This window comes from Capricornis sumatraensis, chromosome X (assembly GCF_032405125.1).
Source record: "Capricornis sumatraensis isolate serow.1 chromosome X, serow.2, whole genome shotgun sequence".
NCBI classification, from domain to species: Eukaryota; Metazoa; Chordata; class Mammalia; order Artiodactyla; family Bovidae; genus Capricornis; species Capricornis sumatraensis.
In genome coordinates, this window is record NC_091092.1 from 25394671 (window position 1) to 25413781 (window position 19111).

The following is a 19111-nucleotide window of genomic DNA, read 5'->3' on the forward strand; positions in this document are numbered from 1 at the left end:
TTTGGTAGGTATGCCATCAGTTTCTTCGTTTAAGACATTAAGAACATCAAATGAATAGAACATCAAGTAGGATAGAGCACAATAAAAATTAATATTTCCCTATGGTTTTTCATTGATCCATTAATCAGCACACCTTGAATTATGTTTAGCCAGTTACAAGCCCACCTAAGTGTATTCTAGCCTACATCCCTTTGTTGTCTAAAAGGATATCTAGAGAGAATTATAAAAGTACAAATTTTTGTACAAAAATATCCAGATTTTTTTGTGTGTACAGTATGGTCTTTATGTTCTAGGCCAGTAACCCTATCAAAAAAGAAAATTAATTTTGCATGTTTGGCTTTCTGTGAATGCTTTTTCTTAAATAAGAGTATCTTTTCCCCACACCTAAGGCCCTTAAACCATTTCATCATGTGTTTAAGAATTTTGCTTGACATTGACATCAAGTGAATCTGTTTATAGTTTGTAGCACTACCTGCTTTCCAGTGTTGACCACCAAAGTTTTCCCTAATATCCTCTTCCATACTCTGATTCTTCAGAGATTTTAGAGATTGAACTCTATAAATTCTCAGCTTTTGCTAGGATATAATTTGTCTGGGATAGAAGAACTGAACTCTTATCTCTTTGAATGCTTTGGAATTCGATTTCCTCATTCTATAATTTATTTTTCCCTTTCTGGTTTGACTATCAGCAATCTTAATTGGAAAGAAAAAGAATCGATATATCTTTCACATATGTACATTCAGTCAAATCATGTCTGGTTTGATAGCCTACCCGACTTCTCTGTCCATGGGATTCTCCAGGCAAGAATAATGGAGTGGGCTGCCATTTCCTTCGCCAGGGAATCTTCTTGACCCAGGGGTCAAACCTGCGTCTCCTGCATTGGCAGGCGGATTCTTTACCATCTGAATCACCAGGGAAGCCCAGCCTATCACATTATATAATTTATCCACGTATAAGCAGACTGCAGTTTAATTTTGTTATTCTTCTTAATATAAATTAAAATAATGAAAAACTGTCTCTGATATTTTTTAAATCTCACATTCTGGGCAACAGTCTTTCTGATACTGTTCTTGTAGGTTTTTGTACTTTTCCTTGGATACGTGTCCATTCCATCCCTCCAATCTCTTCTGCATGTTCTCCTTTAAAGTATTCCTTATGACATACCGCCATGGAGATGCAGTCAACAAAATTCAGACAATGAGAAATTCTGCAGGGTGAACAACCTAGTGTCTTTGTTTGTTTGTTTAATACTTATTTAAAGAGCTGTTTTAGATTCACAGCAAAACTGAGAGGAAGGTACAGAGATTTCCCACACACCTCTCCCCCAATACATGTATAGTCTCCCCGATTATCAACATGCCCTCGCCAGAGTGGTACATTGTTATGGCTGATAAACCTCCATTGACACAGCATAATCACCTAAAATCCAAAGTTTCCCTTAGGGTTCACTTTTGGTGGTGTAGGTTCTATGGTTTTGGATAACTGCATAATAGCATGTAGCCATCATTATAGTATCGTACACAATAGTTTCACCGCCCCAAAAAAATCATCTTTAGGATGAACAGCCTAGTTTCTTGATACATGAACTGCAAGAAAAAAAAAATGAAACCTGCTGATTGAAAGAGATATATCAACTGATTATGGCACATGACGCTTATTTGGATATTGATTGAAATGGACCAACTGTAAAAAAAAAATTTGACACTATCTGAGAAATCTGAATGTTTACTGTATATAATAAGGAATTGCTAAATTTGATAATAGTGTTATAATTATATTTTAGATACATATTGAAATTTTTATGGGTAAAGATTAAATAATTTCTGAGATTTGCTTCAAAATAATCTGGCAAGGGAGTGAGGGAGGCATATTGATATTGATCACTATTGACCATGATCAACATTTTATACATGTGGGTTCATAATATTATCCCAGTTTTGTACATGCTTGAAATAGCCATAACTAAAGGTTGGAAAAACTGCCCCAAAATATTTTTTATGGTCACATACATTGTTACTGGCAGATTCACAACTAAAACTCAGGTATCCCGATTCTAGTTCATGTTCTTTTACTAGGTAGCTAAACTTATAGCCTTTCTACTTTGAGGTTGGTGTCATGGTGCCCTTTCAGTCTTTGGGAACCCCCAAGTCTTCGGTGGAAAATTTGTGGTGGCACTCCTAGATAAAAGACTTTAATAAATGGCCAGTTTCACTTGACCAGCTACCTGACCGTTTGAAAGTAGGAGGGATTTTAGACTTCTTGGGGTAAACTGACAGGCTGCATGTGTTCTTTGAGTCAGTAAAGAGACCCGGCTCCTAGACCTAATCAGACCCTCATGTTAGCATAGCTCTAGGAGAGCGTGGGAAAAGGCAATGGCACCCCACTCCAGTACTCTTGCCTGGAAAATCCCATGGACAGGGGAGCCTGGTAGGCTGCAGTCCATGGGGTCTCAAAGAGTTGGACAGGACTGAGCGACTTCACTTTCACTTTTCACTTTCATGCATTGGAGAAGGAAATGGCAACCCACTCCAGTGTTCTTGCCTGGAGAATCCCAGGGACGGGGAGCCTGGTGGGCTGCCATCTGTGGGGTCACAGAGAGTTGGACACAACTGAAGAGACTTAGCATCAGCAGCAGGAGAGCGTGACCTTGTCTGCCTTGTTCACTACTTTCCAACCAGTGCCTAGCACTGTGCTGGTACGAGGTAAGCAGTAGGTAAATGTTGAATGAAGGTATTAATTTAACCTTCAGCCTTGTTTTCCTCACATGTGAAATGAGACAGTGGTCTAAATGAGTCTTCCTTCAAACACTGAAAAAATAAATATTCTTACCTTCTTACTGATTAAAAAAAATCCTTTTAGGACTTTGAAAAGAATTACTGTAAATTTCTTTTTAACACTAGGTAATATCTATAGGTATTATGCTCACTTTTAACACCTGGGACAGAAAAGTCACAGTTATGTTGTATCAAAATCCCTTAAAAGTAGCCTCTGCATTTTCTGTTGGATTGATTTTATTTCTATTAAGTGAATGAACACGATCTCGGGTCTCCTGCATTGCAGGCCGATTCTTTACCAGCTGAGCTATGAGGGAAGCCCACTGTTCTCAACATTAGTAAATTAGAGAGTCAGGTTTATTAGCAAGTTGCAAAATCAAGCTCAGGCTTCCCAGGTGGCTCAGCGGTAAGGAATCCACCTGTCAATACAGGAGACACGGGTTCAATCCCTGAGTCGGGGAAAATCCTCCTGAGAAGGAAATGGCAACCCACTCCAGTATCCTTGCCTGGGAAATCCCATGAACAGAGGAACCTGGGGGGTACAGTCCATTGGGTTGCAAAGATTAGGACACAACTTAGCGACTCAACAACAACAACAAAATCAAGCTAAGAGAGTTATAAATAAAATACTGCATTGCTTGCATATTTTGAATTGAATGCAGTATTATTGAAAGGATTTGACATTTTGCTTTCTATGGAAACTTAGTGAACAGCTTTTAGATAAGTTGTAATTATTGTCGTCGATCCAAATCCCAGTGATTAGCACCTACCTTTGGAAGTAATGACCTTATTCTAATAAAACTTTACCTAAAGTGCCTGAGAGTTATCACTAGATCAGGTCAGAGTTAATAAAAGAAAAAATAATTCCTTTACTCCTCTGCAAAATGACCGGAGCAATGTTTTGATGCCATGTAACATTTTAAAAATAATGTTGTGTAGATACTAAACTGCATTGGTGGTGGTGGTTCAATTGCTGTCATTTCCAACTCTGCAGCCCTGTGGACTGCAGTACGCCAGGCTCCTCTGTCCTCCACTATCTCTTGGAGTTTGCTCAGATTCATGTCCACTGATTTGTAGTGCTATCTAACCATCTCATCCTCTGCTATCCCCTTCTCCTTTTGCCTTCAATCCTTCCCAGCATCAGGGTCTTTTCCAATTAGTCAGCTTTTTGTATCCGGTGACCAAAGTATTGGAGCTTCAACATCAATCCTTCCAATGAATATTCAGGACTGATTACCTTTATGATTGACTGGTTTGATCTCCTTGAAGTCCAAGGGACTCTTCAAGAATCTTCTCCAACACCATAATTTGAAAGCATCAGTTCTTTGGCACTCAGCCTTCTTTATGGTCCAACTCTCACATCCATATATGACTACTGGAAAAACCATAGCATTGACTATATGGACCTTTGTTGGCAAAGTAATGTCTCTCTACTTTTTAATATACAGTCTGGGTTTGTCATAACTTTCCTTCCAAGGAGCAAGCGTCTTTTAATTTCATGGCTGCAGTCACCATCTCCAGTGATTTTGGAGCCCAAGAAAATAAAACTTGTCACTGCTTCCCATCACTGAAGTGATGGGACTGGATGCCAATGATCTTAGTTTTTTAAATGTTGAGTTTTAAGCCAGCTTTTTCGCCTTCTTCTTTTGCCCTCAAGAGGCTCTTTAGTTCCTCTTCCCTTTCTGCCATTAGAGTGGTATCATTTGTATATCTGAGGTTATTGATACTTCTCCCAGAAATCTTGATTCCAGCTTGACGGCATTTTGCATGATGTTCTCTGCATACAAGTTAAATAAGCAGGGTGACAATAAACAGCCTTGACATACTCCTTTCCCGATTTGGATGCAATATGTTGTTCCATGTCCAGTTCTAATTGTTGCTTCTTGACCTGCATACAGATTTCTCTGGAGACAGATAAGGTGGTCTGCTATTCCTGTGTCTAAGAATTTTACAGTTTGTTGTGATCCACACAGTCAAAGTCTTTAGAGTAGTCAATGAAGCAGAAGTAGATGTTTTTCTGGAATTTCCTTACTTACTCTGTGATCCAACAGGTGTTGGCAATTTGATCTCTGGTTTCTCTGCCTTTTCTAAATCCAGCTTGTACAGAAGTTCTCAGTTCACATACTGCAGAAGCCTAGCTTGAAGGATTTTGAGCATAACCTTACTAGTATGTGAAATGAATGCAATTGTAGGGTAGCTTGAAAATTCTTTGGCATTTCCCTTCTTTGGGATTGGATGAGAAACTGACCTTTTCTAGTTCTGTGCCCACTGCTGAGCATCCCAAATTTGCTGACATATTGAGTGCAGCACTTCAACAGTGTCATCTTTTTGGATTTTAAATAATTCAGCTGGAATTCTATCACCTCCACTACCTTTGTTCATAGTAATGCTTCGTAAGGGCCACTTGACTTCACACTCCAGATCTCTGTCTCTAGGTGAGTAGCCACACCATCATAGTTATCCTGGTCATTAAGACCTTTTTTGTGTAGTTCTTCTGTGTATTCTTCTACCTCTTAATCTCTTCTGCTTCTGTTACATCCTTACTGTTTGGTACTGAACACAAATACCCTAGCTGCAAAAGGAAAACTCTAGAATTAAAATGCTAAATGGATAGGAATGGGAGAAAGCATCTGTCACACATTGATTTATATTCAAACATGAGGTTTGCTAGTATAAACTCAATGTAGTGAGTGCATGAAATTAACTTTTTACAGAAAACAGGATATAATGAATTAAAATATTCTATCTGTACTATAAGTTGCTGAAATGCTAACCTTAAAATTGCTTTTATATTCAAAACCTGAGTGCAAGCTACACTAAAAATTAGCATTTGATCTGTAAGCCATGTGGGGTTTTTTGTTGTTGTTCGTTTGTTTAGTAGAATACCAATATTTTTTTAACTTAGACTCTGTTTTGAGGCTGTTTCAGAAATTGTTTGTTTTCATGTTTAGTACCATTGATAGACATTGTCTTTAATTTCAGAAGCTATGCTGCAAAATCAAAGATTTACTGAATTTGTAATTAGTAAGAATATGTTGGAAGATTCTTTTTATGCTATTAGGTGATGAAGGTAGTTTCGCCCATTAAAGTCATATTTTTGTTCAGCTTTGTAAGAAGCACATTTCTTATTTCAATGAAACTTTGTTAATCATATATTTAAATGCATCAAAAATATTTCATTTAAAAATAACCTATAGTAAAAACTTTTGAAATGAAAATTGAACTTTTGAAGTTCTCATTTTGGTTTCTAAAAGTTTTGTTTAAATGTGTGGTAAACTACCAATACTTAAATATATCTACCTGTTACTTTGGTTTTCTTAAAGATTTCTCACACGTATGGGATGTAATGAAAATGACTATTTACATTTTTATGGGAAAATTGGGAATTTTTATGGGAAGAATTACTAACCTTAACCTTTAAACAGGAGGAATCTAATATTTAGTATCTACAGAAAATTTTGAAGGAGTATTTTTCTAGTTAACTAGATGTATCAGAGTATTTGGGGCTTCCCTGGTGGCTCAGATGGTAAAGTGTCTGCCCGCAATGCGAGAGACCCGGGTTCGATTCCTGGGTCGGGAAGATCCCCTGGAGAAGGAAATGACAACCCACTCCAGCACTCTTGCCTGGAAAATCCCATGGACGGAGGAGCCTGATAGGCTACAGTCCACGGGGTCGCAAAGAGTCGGACACGACTGAGCGACTTCACTTCACTTCACTTCTGTCAGGGTATTTACCAGACATTTCTGGATGTTTGTGTGTGTGCTGGATTATGTCCATATTTTCTATGATGTATCTCAAATTTAAGGAAAGTCAGAGGGTATAAAATTTAGATCATTAATCATGGTATAAAAATTACATCTTCACTCCCAAACTAATGAAGGGTCTCAAAATAAACTTTCCTAAAATTACAGAACTCTGAAAACCCTTGCTTAAAAGTCTTGCAGCTAGTTGGTTGGGAAAGCCAAGAGTAGAACGAAATTTTCTTGATCTAGTCCCTTATTTCTCTTGTCCCCAAACTTAAACATGAATAAATTGTCTTTAGGCACATAATCACTCTGAAATAGTATAATATTATCTCTACTTTGAATGTATAGACTGAGTTACAGAGAGGAGTTGAATGGTTGTCTAGGGAGATCCTCATAATATCTGGATTCTTTCTTTACCCTACAATGCCATTTTTAAAAACCCGGTTTCCCAGACTAAATGCAAAAGATAGAAAGGGAGGGGGAGGAGAGCTTTTAAAGGCAGGCACATGGCCAACTGTATAAAGTGACCACTTCCATTGAGGAGGGAGATGTAAAGCTATAAAACCCAGACATTTCAAGCATGGTAGCCTAGGGTCCTGTAGTGTACAGGCACATAAATCCTCTGTGCCTTACAGTCCCTGGAGGGCATTATTGTATTAAAATATAGTGTAGTATTTGAGCATAATTATTCTGAGGCAGTAGCAAAGGGAAAAATGTATATCCTTTAAGAAGGTATTTTCAAGGGCAAGATTACTGAAATGGCAAGGCTTAGCCTATAATGTACTTATTTAAGAGCTGCTTTTGAAATTTGAAATTCAAAAATAATTACAACACTTTCAGAAGTTTGGCACTGAAAAGAGAAGCTTCATTTCTCTGGCATTTTTCTATATGGAACATTTCATTATTTTATTTCCTAGCAGTGCCAAATCAATTAGATGTTAATTGTAGTTGTTAAAGGCAGATCAGGATTCAAGCCTATGACTTAATTAGTTTAGTCCAACCCAAGAAGCAAGGCTAATTATCTTTACTTTCGTGTTCATTCACAGCACTGCTTAGAATATTCTCATAACTGTCATCTTTTAAGGCTTTACACAGAAAAAAGGCAACATTGCAATGTAGTTGAGAGAGTGGACCCTAGAGTCAGACTGCCTAGGGTCAAATTCTGGCCCAGTTATTTACTAGCAGTGCAGTTACCCATCTGACCCAAGCTTCAGGGTTTTTTTGTGTGTGTGTAAAATAGGGAAGGTAATATAACTTATACCTCATTGGAAAGTTGCGAGGACTAAAGAAGCTAAAGCAATCAAGTCTTAGCAGTTTTTGGCACGTGCTTAATAACTGATGGCCATTGTGTAATTGTTATTACAAGGCCCCTATTAAGAATTTTTCATGTGGGAATACTGAATAATGATTTACTGTTTCTTATGGTGAAATGAATTGTTGTTTCCACATTTTGGCACATGATACAAATCATTTTAGCTAACTTTGCAAATTATAAATATGCTTTCATGTTTTACTAGGTGCTAATGTTCTATAAATGGATGAAAAAATTTATCACAAAAATTCTGGTTTTACAGACTACCTGTTAAAGACAAATTCAGGCTTAATCAGACTGGAAGAAACTACAAAGTATTTCACTACCTACCAAAACCTTAACAACCTTTTAATATTTACATTATGTTTCAAACATGAGTGGCTTTTCTTATTAGTTTTTTGTTTAATGACATCACAAAATGCAAGCAGGATCCCATTTTAATCCCCAGCTCAGTATAATCTGGTGTTTTTCATGTTCCCTGTTGTTAAATAGGCTGGAGCTTTATGGGCTGTAGGGTATCTTTTCTGTATCCAGAAATTGGTCTCAGGCTGCTCACTACTGACAGACTGCCAAAGTCCCTTGGAGAAACTTGGTGACACTCATTATTTGTGAGTTTCAATGGAGCAATTCAAAGCTCCTGAGGAAAGAAACTACAGCTTATTGTGTGTGCCCCCTGTGCTCTCTCACTTAATCCTATGAAGTGTAGATGGTTTTACCCCTTTTCCGAAGGAGGAGATTGAGGCTTGGAGAAATTAAATGAATTGATCAAGATCACACATAAGGTAAACGGCAGAAACAATATTCAAGCAACATCTATCTGCACATGTTCTTTTCACTACATTCCCTTGGCTCTCAAAAGAAAGTAATAAATTACTTTTTATAGTTTGTACATAGTTATATGTAAGCTCCACCAGAACCAGTCAGAACTGTTTCCTTGTATGTCAACAACTGATCTATAACTTAGAGCCCTTTATGAAACCAGTTACATGCAAGAGAGAAAAATGTGGTACCCTATTCTGTTGTTGTTGTTGTTGTTTTTTTTTTTTTGACAGCTAAAAAACCTGATCAGATTTCTCAAAGGGGAAGTCATGAGGAAGGCAGATTTTCTTTTCCTTTCCTTCTCTACCTCATATGGGGCTTAAGGTTTTTGAAAAAATCTTACTTCCTCTTGTCTCTATACCTATGTGATAGGTGATTTTCTTCTTGGTTGGAATTCAGAATATGTGCTACATGGGAATTTGAGCCTCTTCAAGGTTTTTCGTTTTTGCTTTTTAAACTTTTGTTATTGATTTGATTGCACTTGTATTATTTTACACATTCTTTGTGTAGGATCTTGATCCCTTATTTAAAAATTGGAATAGCCTTGGTCCTAATCACCTCTGGATAAACAGGATTTTGTTACAGAGCAGTATATGTTTGCCAGGGAAAACAAGTAATTGGGGATAAAAAAAATTTTTGTTCCTGGAAATTATCCTTTATTAAGATGAAATTATATTGTCCAGGCTCTGCAATTAAATAGGCAGGCACTATTTTATACAGCTACCTTCTTTTTTTTTCTAAACAAGCTTTAAAAACCCCTAAACTAGGATTGTGTCTTAATCATTTTCCTACCCTTAGTCTCTGATAGATAGTGTTTCATAAATGTTCGTTGAATAAAGGGGTTGATTTTCTATTGAGTGGCAAAAGTAACTTTTTAATCACACTTTTGATTAGAGGTCAAAGATTACTCAATTTGGCATATGAGAAGCTTGGTAGTAGGACTTGATGCTTCTCTTGATTCTGCCCCTAAGTTAATATGTGACATTGGGGAAAGCCATTTAGTCTCTCAGCTCCTCAGTTTCTCTACCTATAAAAAGAGCCTCTATGGCTAGATAGATCTTGAAGGCACCTTTCTGCACAAAATTGTATCATCTGTGATTGCTGCATTTAAAAAATTTAGAAATGGCTTATTAAATATTTATGATTTAAAAGCTTCTTAGTGTGTAACCCTGAAATATAATAAGCAGCTGTAAGGGTATGTCACTCTTTCATGTTTTGAAGCAGGTATCAAATTGTTCCTATTTGAAGAAAAATATAGGGGGTGAAAATGATTGGTGAAAAGTTACTTTTTAAAATTATCATATCTAAAGTAGCCTGTATTTAAGAATAGAGTTTTGTTGTAGTAAAAAATAAACCAAAAAAGAGCTATGAACAAAAATGGGTTCTCTCTCTTTAAAAGTAACGTAAATGTCTGATGCATATGAAACTTCATCCATTGGGTTTCCCTTTGTGGCTCAGCTGGTAAAGAATACCCTGCAATGCGGGAAACCTGGGTTTGATCCCTGGGTTGGAAAGATCCCCTGGAGAAGGGAAAGGCTACCCACTCCAGTATTCTCGCCTGGAGAATTCCATGGGCTCTATAGTCTGTGGGGTTGCAAAGAATAGGACACAACTGAGACTTTCACTTTATTTCACGTCACTATAAATCGAAGAAGCACAAATTAAGACAGCAGTGAAATATACTTTTGCCTATTGAATTTTCTAAACATTTAAAAATAGCACTCATTTTTGGCAAGGTTATTAAGAAACAGAGATGTAGAGCAATGGGAGTGCAAATTGGCACAGCTGTTCTAGAGAGCAATTTGAGTATCTCCAAAAGCTGAAAAGCATGTATACTTTTGAGCTGCATTTCCACTTCTAAAGAAATTTGTGGAAGAGTACAAAATTATATTCATATTAATGCTAATTATAGTGTTATATATCTAGGAAGACAAAAGATACAAACTCAGATCTCTTGGTGGTAAGACTATGGGTCACTTTAATTTTCTTCTTTACTTTTGTATGTTTTCTACATCTTCTGTATGTACAGAAGAGTTTTCTAAATGACAAAATATATAAATGTTTTTAAAAATATGGGCTTGCCTTTAATGAGTGTATAGAAGGATTTCCCTTCTCATGGCTACTCTTCAACACCTTCTTGCTTTTATTTCTGAACAGGTATCCAGGAAAAGTTGGGATTTCAGCATTAAAGGTAAGTTGTGCTTTGTGAAAGTCATGAGTGTATTTCTACAAATCGCATACACTTTTCATTCATTTTTCTCTTTTTTATGTAATTTTTCATTTTCTGCTTTTGCTTTCTATTACTTATTTTTTGCTAAGTAATATTACCATTGTATCTTACTTGAGGTGTGATTAAGTATTCTAGAAATACCTAGTTAAATACTGTACTATAAGGAAGGGACTATAAGTCTTTTGTATTTGTAATTTTTATTTGGTTTATAATTTTTAGAATAAAGGAACACTTGTATTCGTGTGTGTGTATATTTTATAAAGTAACCAAAACACTTGTGTGTTTATTATGGGCACATGTATTGGTATCATAACTACATATAAAAATCAATCCTAGCCTTATATTCAAGCAAAGAAATTTGATACTGAGAAATTATGCCAATAAGAACCATTTTAAATATAGGAATATCACCAAACAGAACTATTTACATCAAATAGAATATATACTGTATGTGCATGTTTGTATATGGTGGTGTTTGTGTGTATGTCTGTACATATGTGTGTATAATCTCAAACATGCTATATTTTTTTTTCAGTTCCAGTGTCTCTACCTTCTATTTTATATACATTGGATACTGATATCTTTGATAAATTATGGGATATTCATATGGGATATTCTATACAGTGGTTATGAATGAATTAGTTATATACAATAACATGGATCAATTTTAGCACTGTGCTGTCGAGTTGGTGGGGAAACAAGTCACAGAAAAATATGTGCAGTAAGATTCCATTTATATTAAGTCTCAAAACATGCAAAATTAAAGCATATATTGTTTAGAGATATAAGCAGAAGAAAACTAAAGAACAGCAAGGAATGATCAACACAAAGTTTAGAATATCAGTCATCTCTGAGGGGGAAAGAATGTAATGGAAATAGAGAAGGATATATAGGAGACTTGAAAGCTAATAATAAGACTTTTTATTAAACTGAGTACTTAAGAAAGGTTATATCATAATTCTTTAGTCCTTATATGTTATACAAATCCTTTTATATTAGCTATTTAATAAAACCACTTAAAACATAATACATGGACAAGGTTAAAGTTCACTCAGTGCGAAAAGAAGATGGTTGAAATTGTAGCTTCCCTCCCATTCCTCACCCTCCACCTCCCAGTCCCCTATCCACAGACTGTTGCTGGTTATGCTTGTAGATTTTAAAAGCCACTTAGATCATAAGATATTTTTAAGTTATCACAAATAGGTTTGGGAAATTTATTTTATCTCAGTAATTATAGATTGTCCTTAGCTTGAATAAAATTAGGTAGCAAATGTACATATTTAGTAAATAAAGATGAAGTTAGATATTTGGGGTTGTTTTTTTTTTTTTACTTTTTATATTGAAATAATTATAGAGTCACAGAAAGCTGCAAAGATAGTACAGAGAAGTCCTATTTATCCTTCACCTATTTTCCCAGTGGTTATGTCTTAAATATAGTATAATATCAAAACCAAGAATTTGACATCAGTACAGTGTAAGTGTATAGTCCTGTGTCAGTTTATTACTTGTGTATATTTGCGTAACCACCACCACAATCAAGATGAGATTTTATCACCACAGAGATCTTCCTTTATAAAATCATACCCACCACCTCCCCCACAATCATCCTTAATCCCAGACAGCCACTAATCTGTTTTTCATCTCTATAATTTTGTCATTTGAGAATGACCTAAAAATTGAATCATATAGTATGTAACCTTTTGAGATTGGCTCAATTGATCCATCCAAGTTGTTGCCTGTATCAATGGTTTATTCCTTTTTGTTCTAAGTAATATTCTATGATGTGGATGTACATGGGTTATTGAGTGCTTATTATGTATAACAGCGTATCTGTTGATATCTTAAGCAATCTAAAGAAAAGTTTGGATGTGCATGGGTTATTGAGTGCTTATTATGTATAACAGCATATCTGTTGATATCTTAAGCAGTGTAAAGAAAAGTTTGATATAGTCCTGGCTTTTGATGACTTTACAAGCTCACAGAAGAGAGCTGTATATAAGGGATGATAGATGAGGTATTGATATTTGTAGACTAGAATAGATCTTAAGTACTACAAGGAGTTTGGAGGAGAAATGGAAAGATAGAGCAATGGTGAGGGCAGTGTTACCTGGGATAGCAGAGAAAAGTTTTTGGGAGGAGATAGAACTTGTGTTAGGCTTTGAAAATTGGGAGATATTTACATAGGTAGATAGAGAAAAAATGGGAAAGCATTATATGTTAACCGCAGCCATGAAATTAAAAGACGCTTACTCCTTGGAAGGAAAGTTATGACCAACCTAGATAGCATATTGAAAAGCAGAGACATTACTTTGCCAACAAAGGTCCGTCTAGTCAAGGCTATGGTTTTTCCTGTGGTCATGTATGGATATGAGAGTTGGACTGTGAAGAAAGCTGAGCATCGAAGAATTGATGCTTTTGAACTGTGGTGTTGGAAAAGACTCTTGAGAGTCCCATGGACTTCAAGGAGATCCAACCAGTCCATTCTAAAGGAGCTCAGTCCTGGGTGTTCTTTGGAAGGAATGATGCTAAAGCTGAAACTCCAATACTTTGGCCACCTCATGCGAAGAGTTGACTCATTGGAAAAGACTCTGATGCTGGGAGGGATTGGGGGCAGGAGGAGAAGGGGACGACCGAGGATGAGATGGCTGGATGGCATCACGGACTTGATGAACGTGAGTTTGAGTGAACTCCAGGAGTTGGTGATGGACAGGGAGGCCTGGCGTGCTGCGATTCATGGGGTCACAAAGAGTCGGACACGACTGAGGGACTGAACTGAACTGAATAGTATGAACTAGATAGTATGCAGAGGAGAGAATTTGATGGGAGTGTTGAAAGACTGGTGTGACCAACGTAAACATTTCAGTGGTGGAATGTTGGAAAAATAAATTAGGGCCATATTTCCATGAGTCTTGAATGTCAGGTTAAGAAATCTGACCTTTACACTATGAAAGACAGTATGGAGATTCCTTCGAAAACTAGGAATAAAACTACCTTATGACCCAACAATCCCATTACTGGGCATATACCCTGAGAAAATCATAATTAAAAAAGACATATGTATCCCAATGCTCACTACATCTCTATTTACAATAGGTAGGACATGGAAGCAACCTAGATATCCATCGACGTATGAATGGATAAGCCGTGGTACATATATATAATGGAATATTCCTCAGCCATAAAAAGGAACACATTTGAGTCAATTCTAATGAGTTGGATGAACCTACAGCCTATTTATACAGAGTGAAAAAATTCAGAAAGAGAAAAACAAATATTGTACATTAAGGCATATATGTGGAAAATAGAAAGATGTTACTAACGAGTCTACTAGCAGGGCAGCAGTGGAGATGCAGACATGGAGAACAGACTTGTGGACACAGAGGGGGAAGCAGGGGTTGGGAAGAACTGAGAGAGTAGCATGGAAACATAGACACTACCATGTGTGAAATAGATAGCCAGTGGGGATTTGCTGTGTGACTCAGGAAGCTCAAACTAGTGCTCTGTGACAACCTAGAGGGGTGAGATGGAGAGGAAGGTTCAAGAGGGAGGGGACATATGTATACCTATGGCTGATTCATTATGTTGATGTATGGCAGAGACCAACACAACATTGTAAAGCAATTATCCTCCAATTAAAAATAAAAAACATTTTTTTTTAAATCTGGGCTTTAAAATTTTAAAGCAAAAGACTCTGATGGAGAGATGGGGTTGATAGGAATGTATGGATGCATATGACAACTATTTGAGTTTCCTGGTTGGTTTTTTTTTTTTTTCTCTCTCCTCTGAAAAAAGATGGCGAGCTTATCTCTCAAGCATTTTTTAAAATTTCACTTTAGTCACAGTTAATAACTTCCCCTTCCTCACTACTAAAACAGAAGTGACCTGATTTTTTAGTAACTAACATTTTTAGCTTAATGTTCTTTTTTTAATAATGAAGATTTCTTTGAGTATAGATCACCTTTGTACAAATGGTTTGTGAAACTAGGTCCTTTGGTGGTGTGCTTTTTAAAATTAAAAAGCTCAAATCTTACAACTGAATACTACGAGGAGGGTACAAATGGCTCTTTAATATCCAGTATAGATGGAGGGAAACAATGGTGTGAATTGCTGGAAATTGAATAGAAAAACCATACCTTTTAAGAAAGCATGTTTCTTGGGTTCTGATAGGTACGAGTTAGAGAAATGGCCTGATGGTGGGAACTGGGATTTAGTTGGTGCTGTGCTTTTGTAATGGGGCAGCCCATCTCCAGAAGAAGGTAATAACTGAGGACTGTCTCAAGTCTAGCTAAGTTGATATTGGTTGTCTGCAGGCACATGCTTGGCTTCCATTGCTTTGCCCTCAGCCTGATTGAAGTGCTGGGGGAAGGGCCTAGACCTTAGACCTTACTAAGGAGAGAATCATAGATGACTATATACTAAATCAGATTTTACTAAGAAATCTAGTTAACCTCTTTAGAGATCAGATCGTCTGGTAGATACAGTATCACTCCTTAAAACTAGGACTCAGCAGTAGTTTACCTTATAGGAGTTGATATCTTTCAAAAGTTCAAAGTCTAAGAGTTTTTTTAAAGCCAAATAAAATAGAAGCCTAATCACTGCTTGGCAGTTTTGGTCTGTGATCTTTGTAAGTAATTAATTAAATCGAATTAAATTGAGGTACAAGAATTATTGGTACATGTTTTTCTTAGGTTAACCTAGGGAAAATATCTGTGGAATTAAGGTAGTACAGTGCTTCTGATTTCCCTACTAATAATGAACAGTTATTAGAAGGTAATTGGAGGAGGACATGGCAACCCACTCCAGTGTTCTTGCCTGGGGAATCCCATGGACAAAGGAGCCTGACTGATGACAGTCCAGGGGGTCACAAAGAGTCAGACACAACTGAAGGGACTTGGCACACATGCATGCATGCAGTTAATTTGTAGGACAGTTGAAGGTGTTTTTCTAATATGCATGAACTGTTCTTAATGATCATCAGCTTTCAAGAATTCACTCTCATCTTGTCAACATGGCTATTTTAAAGTGGTCAGGGAAGACTTTTCTAATATAATAACGCTTGAGCTATGACACTAAGGATGGTAAGGAACCATCCAGTTGGCCAAAGTGTAATTCTGGGATTATGATGGGAAAGGGAGGTGATCAATATAGATGTGAAAGATGCAGTTCAGTTCAGTTCAGTCACTCAGTCGTGTCCGACTCTTTACAACCCCATGGACTGCAGCACACCAGGCCTCCCTGTCCATCACCAACTCCCAGAGTTTACTCAAACTCACGTCCATCGAGTCAGTGATGTCATCCAACCGTCTCATCCTCTGTCATCCCCTTCTCCTCCCTCCTTTAATCTTTCCCAGCATCAGGGTCTTTTCAAATGAGTCAGTTCTTCTCATCAGGTGGCCAAAGTATTAGAGTTTCAGCTTCAGCATCAGTCCTTCCAATGAATGTTCAGGACTGATTTCCTTTAGGATGGACTGGTTGGATCTCCTTGCAGTCTAAGGGACTCTCAAGAGTCTTCTCCAACACCACAGTTCAAAAGCATCAATTTTTGGTGCTCAGCTTTCTTTATAGTTCAACTCTCACATCCATACCTGAAAGTGAAAGTCACTCAGCTGTGTCTGACTCTTTGCCATCTCATGGAATAGTCCATGAAATTCTCCAGGCCAGAATACTGGGTGGGCAGCCGTTCCTTTCTCTAGGGGACCTTTCCTAACCCAGGGATTGAACCCAAGTCTCCCACATTGCAGACGGATTCTTTACCAGCCAAGCCACCAGGGAAGCCATCCATACATGACTACTGGAAAAACCAAAGCTTTGACTAGATGGACCTTTGTTGGCAAAGTAGTGTCTCTGCTTTTTAATATGCTGTCTAGGTTGGTCATAACTTTTCTTCCAAGGAGCAAGCGTCTTTTAATTTCATGGCTGCAGTCACCATCTGCAGTGATTTTGGGCCCCCCAAAATAAAATCTGTCACTGTTTCCCCACCTATTTGCCATGAAGTGATGGGACCAGATGCCATGATCATAGTTTTCTGAATGTTGAATGTGAAAGATGCAGGCAGGAGCCAAATCATATTAGGTGCTCGTGGACTATGGTAGAGTTTGAAAGTGAAGTCACTCAGTCATGTCCAACTCTTTGCGACCCCATGGACTGTAGCCTACCATGCTTCTCTGTCCATGGGATTCTCCAGGCAAGAGTACTGGAGTGGGTTGCCATTTCCTTAGATTTTATCTAATACTTCAAATCCCCTGAAACAATTTTTCTCTAGAATAATCTATATAAGATTGGTAGTATTTCCCAAATGCTGGGAGGAATTCAATGAAACAACTTTTCAGCTTGAAGATATTGGAAGTCCCACAGTCCTACAGAAATATATCTAGCACATTAAATATTTAGCAGTATAATAATCTCTGGAGTAGAGAGATTATTGGAGCCTATCCTGATACTTGTATAATTGCTACCTTAATATGTACATACATCCTTATATATCTTAGGTCAGTTAAAAATGGTTATATAGTGACTTTCTGACAAACTCTGTGATGGACAACAAGAATTATGAAATTTTTTTTCTCAGTGTCAGTAGTAGCATTCAAATTCCTGTACTTGTATAAATGTAAAGAAAATTTAAGATGGAAAAGAATACTGTGTTACGATTTGCAAATCTATGATTGTCTTATTTTACCCAAATTTTTTCCAGCAGAAATGCAGCATCCATTTCTACCTTCTTTAACCTCCCAAATATATATATATATGTACGTATGTGTATATGAATGTATACGTAGATATATATGTATTTTTGGTGGGTTTAATTTTCTTCATCTGTTACTATTTTGGGAACTTCATTTAATACCAGTTAAATTTTGATTCCTTTAATTTAAAGCATATAGAGTTTCCAAGAAAACAACTCTCTGAATATGGTTTGCCACATTTTCCATATTTATGGAGCAATACTTTGGGAAAAATAACAATTCTGATTCAACCCTTTGCTTAAATTCGTAACCTTTTTGAGCTGCAAAAGTAACTTGTAGTTCTTATATTCCTGTACAGTTTTTTAATGTTAAAAAGTTAGGTACACTTTAAAAGAAAATATCCTATTACAGTAGAAAAATAGAAAATTGCTGATTGGTAACCTTCTTATGAAAATTAAACTGTCCCAATTGGCATAAAATCTCTGGGAATCTATCATTACCCAAATGTCTAAGCCCTTTATGGCCCTTTGATTTATTAATGCTATAATTTCTAATTTGTACCCATTTTAAACAGAGTTTTAAAAAGAGATGTCATCATTTGGTTTGTTCTTTTCTTTTGAAAATAGGAAACAGAGAACTCTGCATACAAAGTTGGAAATGAGTCCACTGTACAAGAACTGAAACAAGATGTATCTAAAAAGGTTGGTAAGATAAAATGTCAGTATTAATTTAGAAGATGTCATATTTATATGGTATATTTAAAGTGGAAATTTTTTTATGTTATTTCAGTGTAGTACCCTGTGCATGCTTGATGTTCAGTAAATGTTCCTTGAATCTGTTGAATTTGATTGAAAGCACATTAGACTTTGTAGAAGTCATTTTGTAATCCAATTGGTAATTTATCTTTGAATCAGTATTTTGAAAAATGTTTTATAATGTATTTTTGTTTTTCATACTTGCATTTTTGTTAGAGTAAGCCATAGCTACTCTTGAGGTTAGTACCAAGAAGTAAAGGTATTGAAAAGCTTAGTGCAGCAAATTCTGATGTCTTGAGGAGTTAAAGGTTACAAGAAGTCATTATTTTTGTAGTACATTTGATACTTCTTAAGGAATTGATGATATGAACCTTCAGAGTTTGATTTACTAAAAGAGACTGAGCATAAGATAAAAATGTTGACAGTGGGTTGTTAACAGTATTGGGATAAAAACCAAGGAGAAAGAATGGTGTGTGTTCATTCATTTATATAAGTTTTGAGTATTTTCTGTGCCCCAGGCACTGTTCTAGCCAGCGGATTTCCAGAGACCAATGAGATGACACGTCTACCCGAGTTTCTCAACAGCAACACTTTGGGATGAATAATTGTTTGTTTTGGAGGGAAAGGGAGACTGTTCTGTACATATTAGAATGTTCAGCAGCATTCCTGGCTTTGACTCATTGGATGTCAGATCTCAACCCCCACCCACCCCTACCCCATCTTGGCAACCAAAAATGTCTCCAGACATCACCAAATGTCTAGGGGAATGATACTGGGCACAATCACCACCC

At 36.7% G+C, this 19111-nt stretch overlaps 1 protein-coding gene across 3 annotated transcripts in view; it reads left to right on the plus strand.

Annotated features, from left to right (window-relative positions):
- WDR44 (WD repeat domain 44) overlaps positions 1–19111 on the plus strand; it is an 87938-nt gene that overhangs the window by 15926 nt on the left and 52901 nt on the right. For 2 of the 3 annotated variants that reach the window (XM_068962376.1, XM_068962377.1), the window contains exons 2-3: positions 10810–10843; positions 18192–18266. In XM_068962376.1, the coding sequence (XP_068818477.1) occupies positions 10810–10843; positions 18192–18266 (109 nt within the window). The remainder of the gene's footprint in view (positions 1–10809; positions 10844–18191; positions 18267–19111) is intronic. The other variant, XM_068962378.1, reaches the window with a different exon arrangement.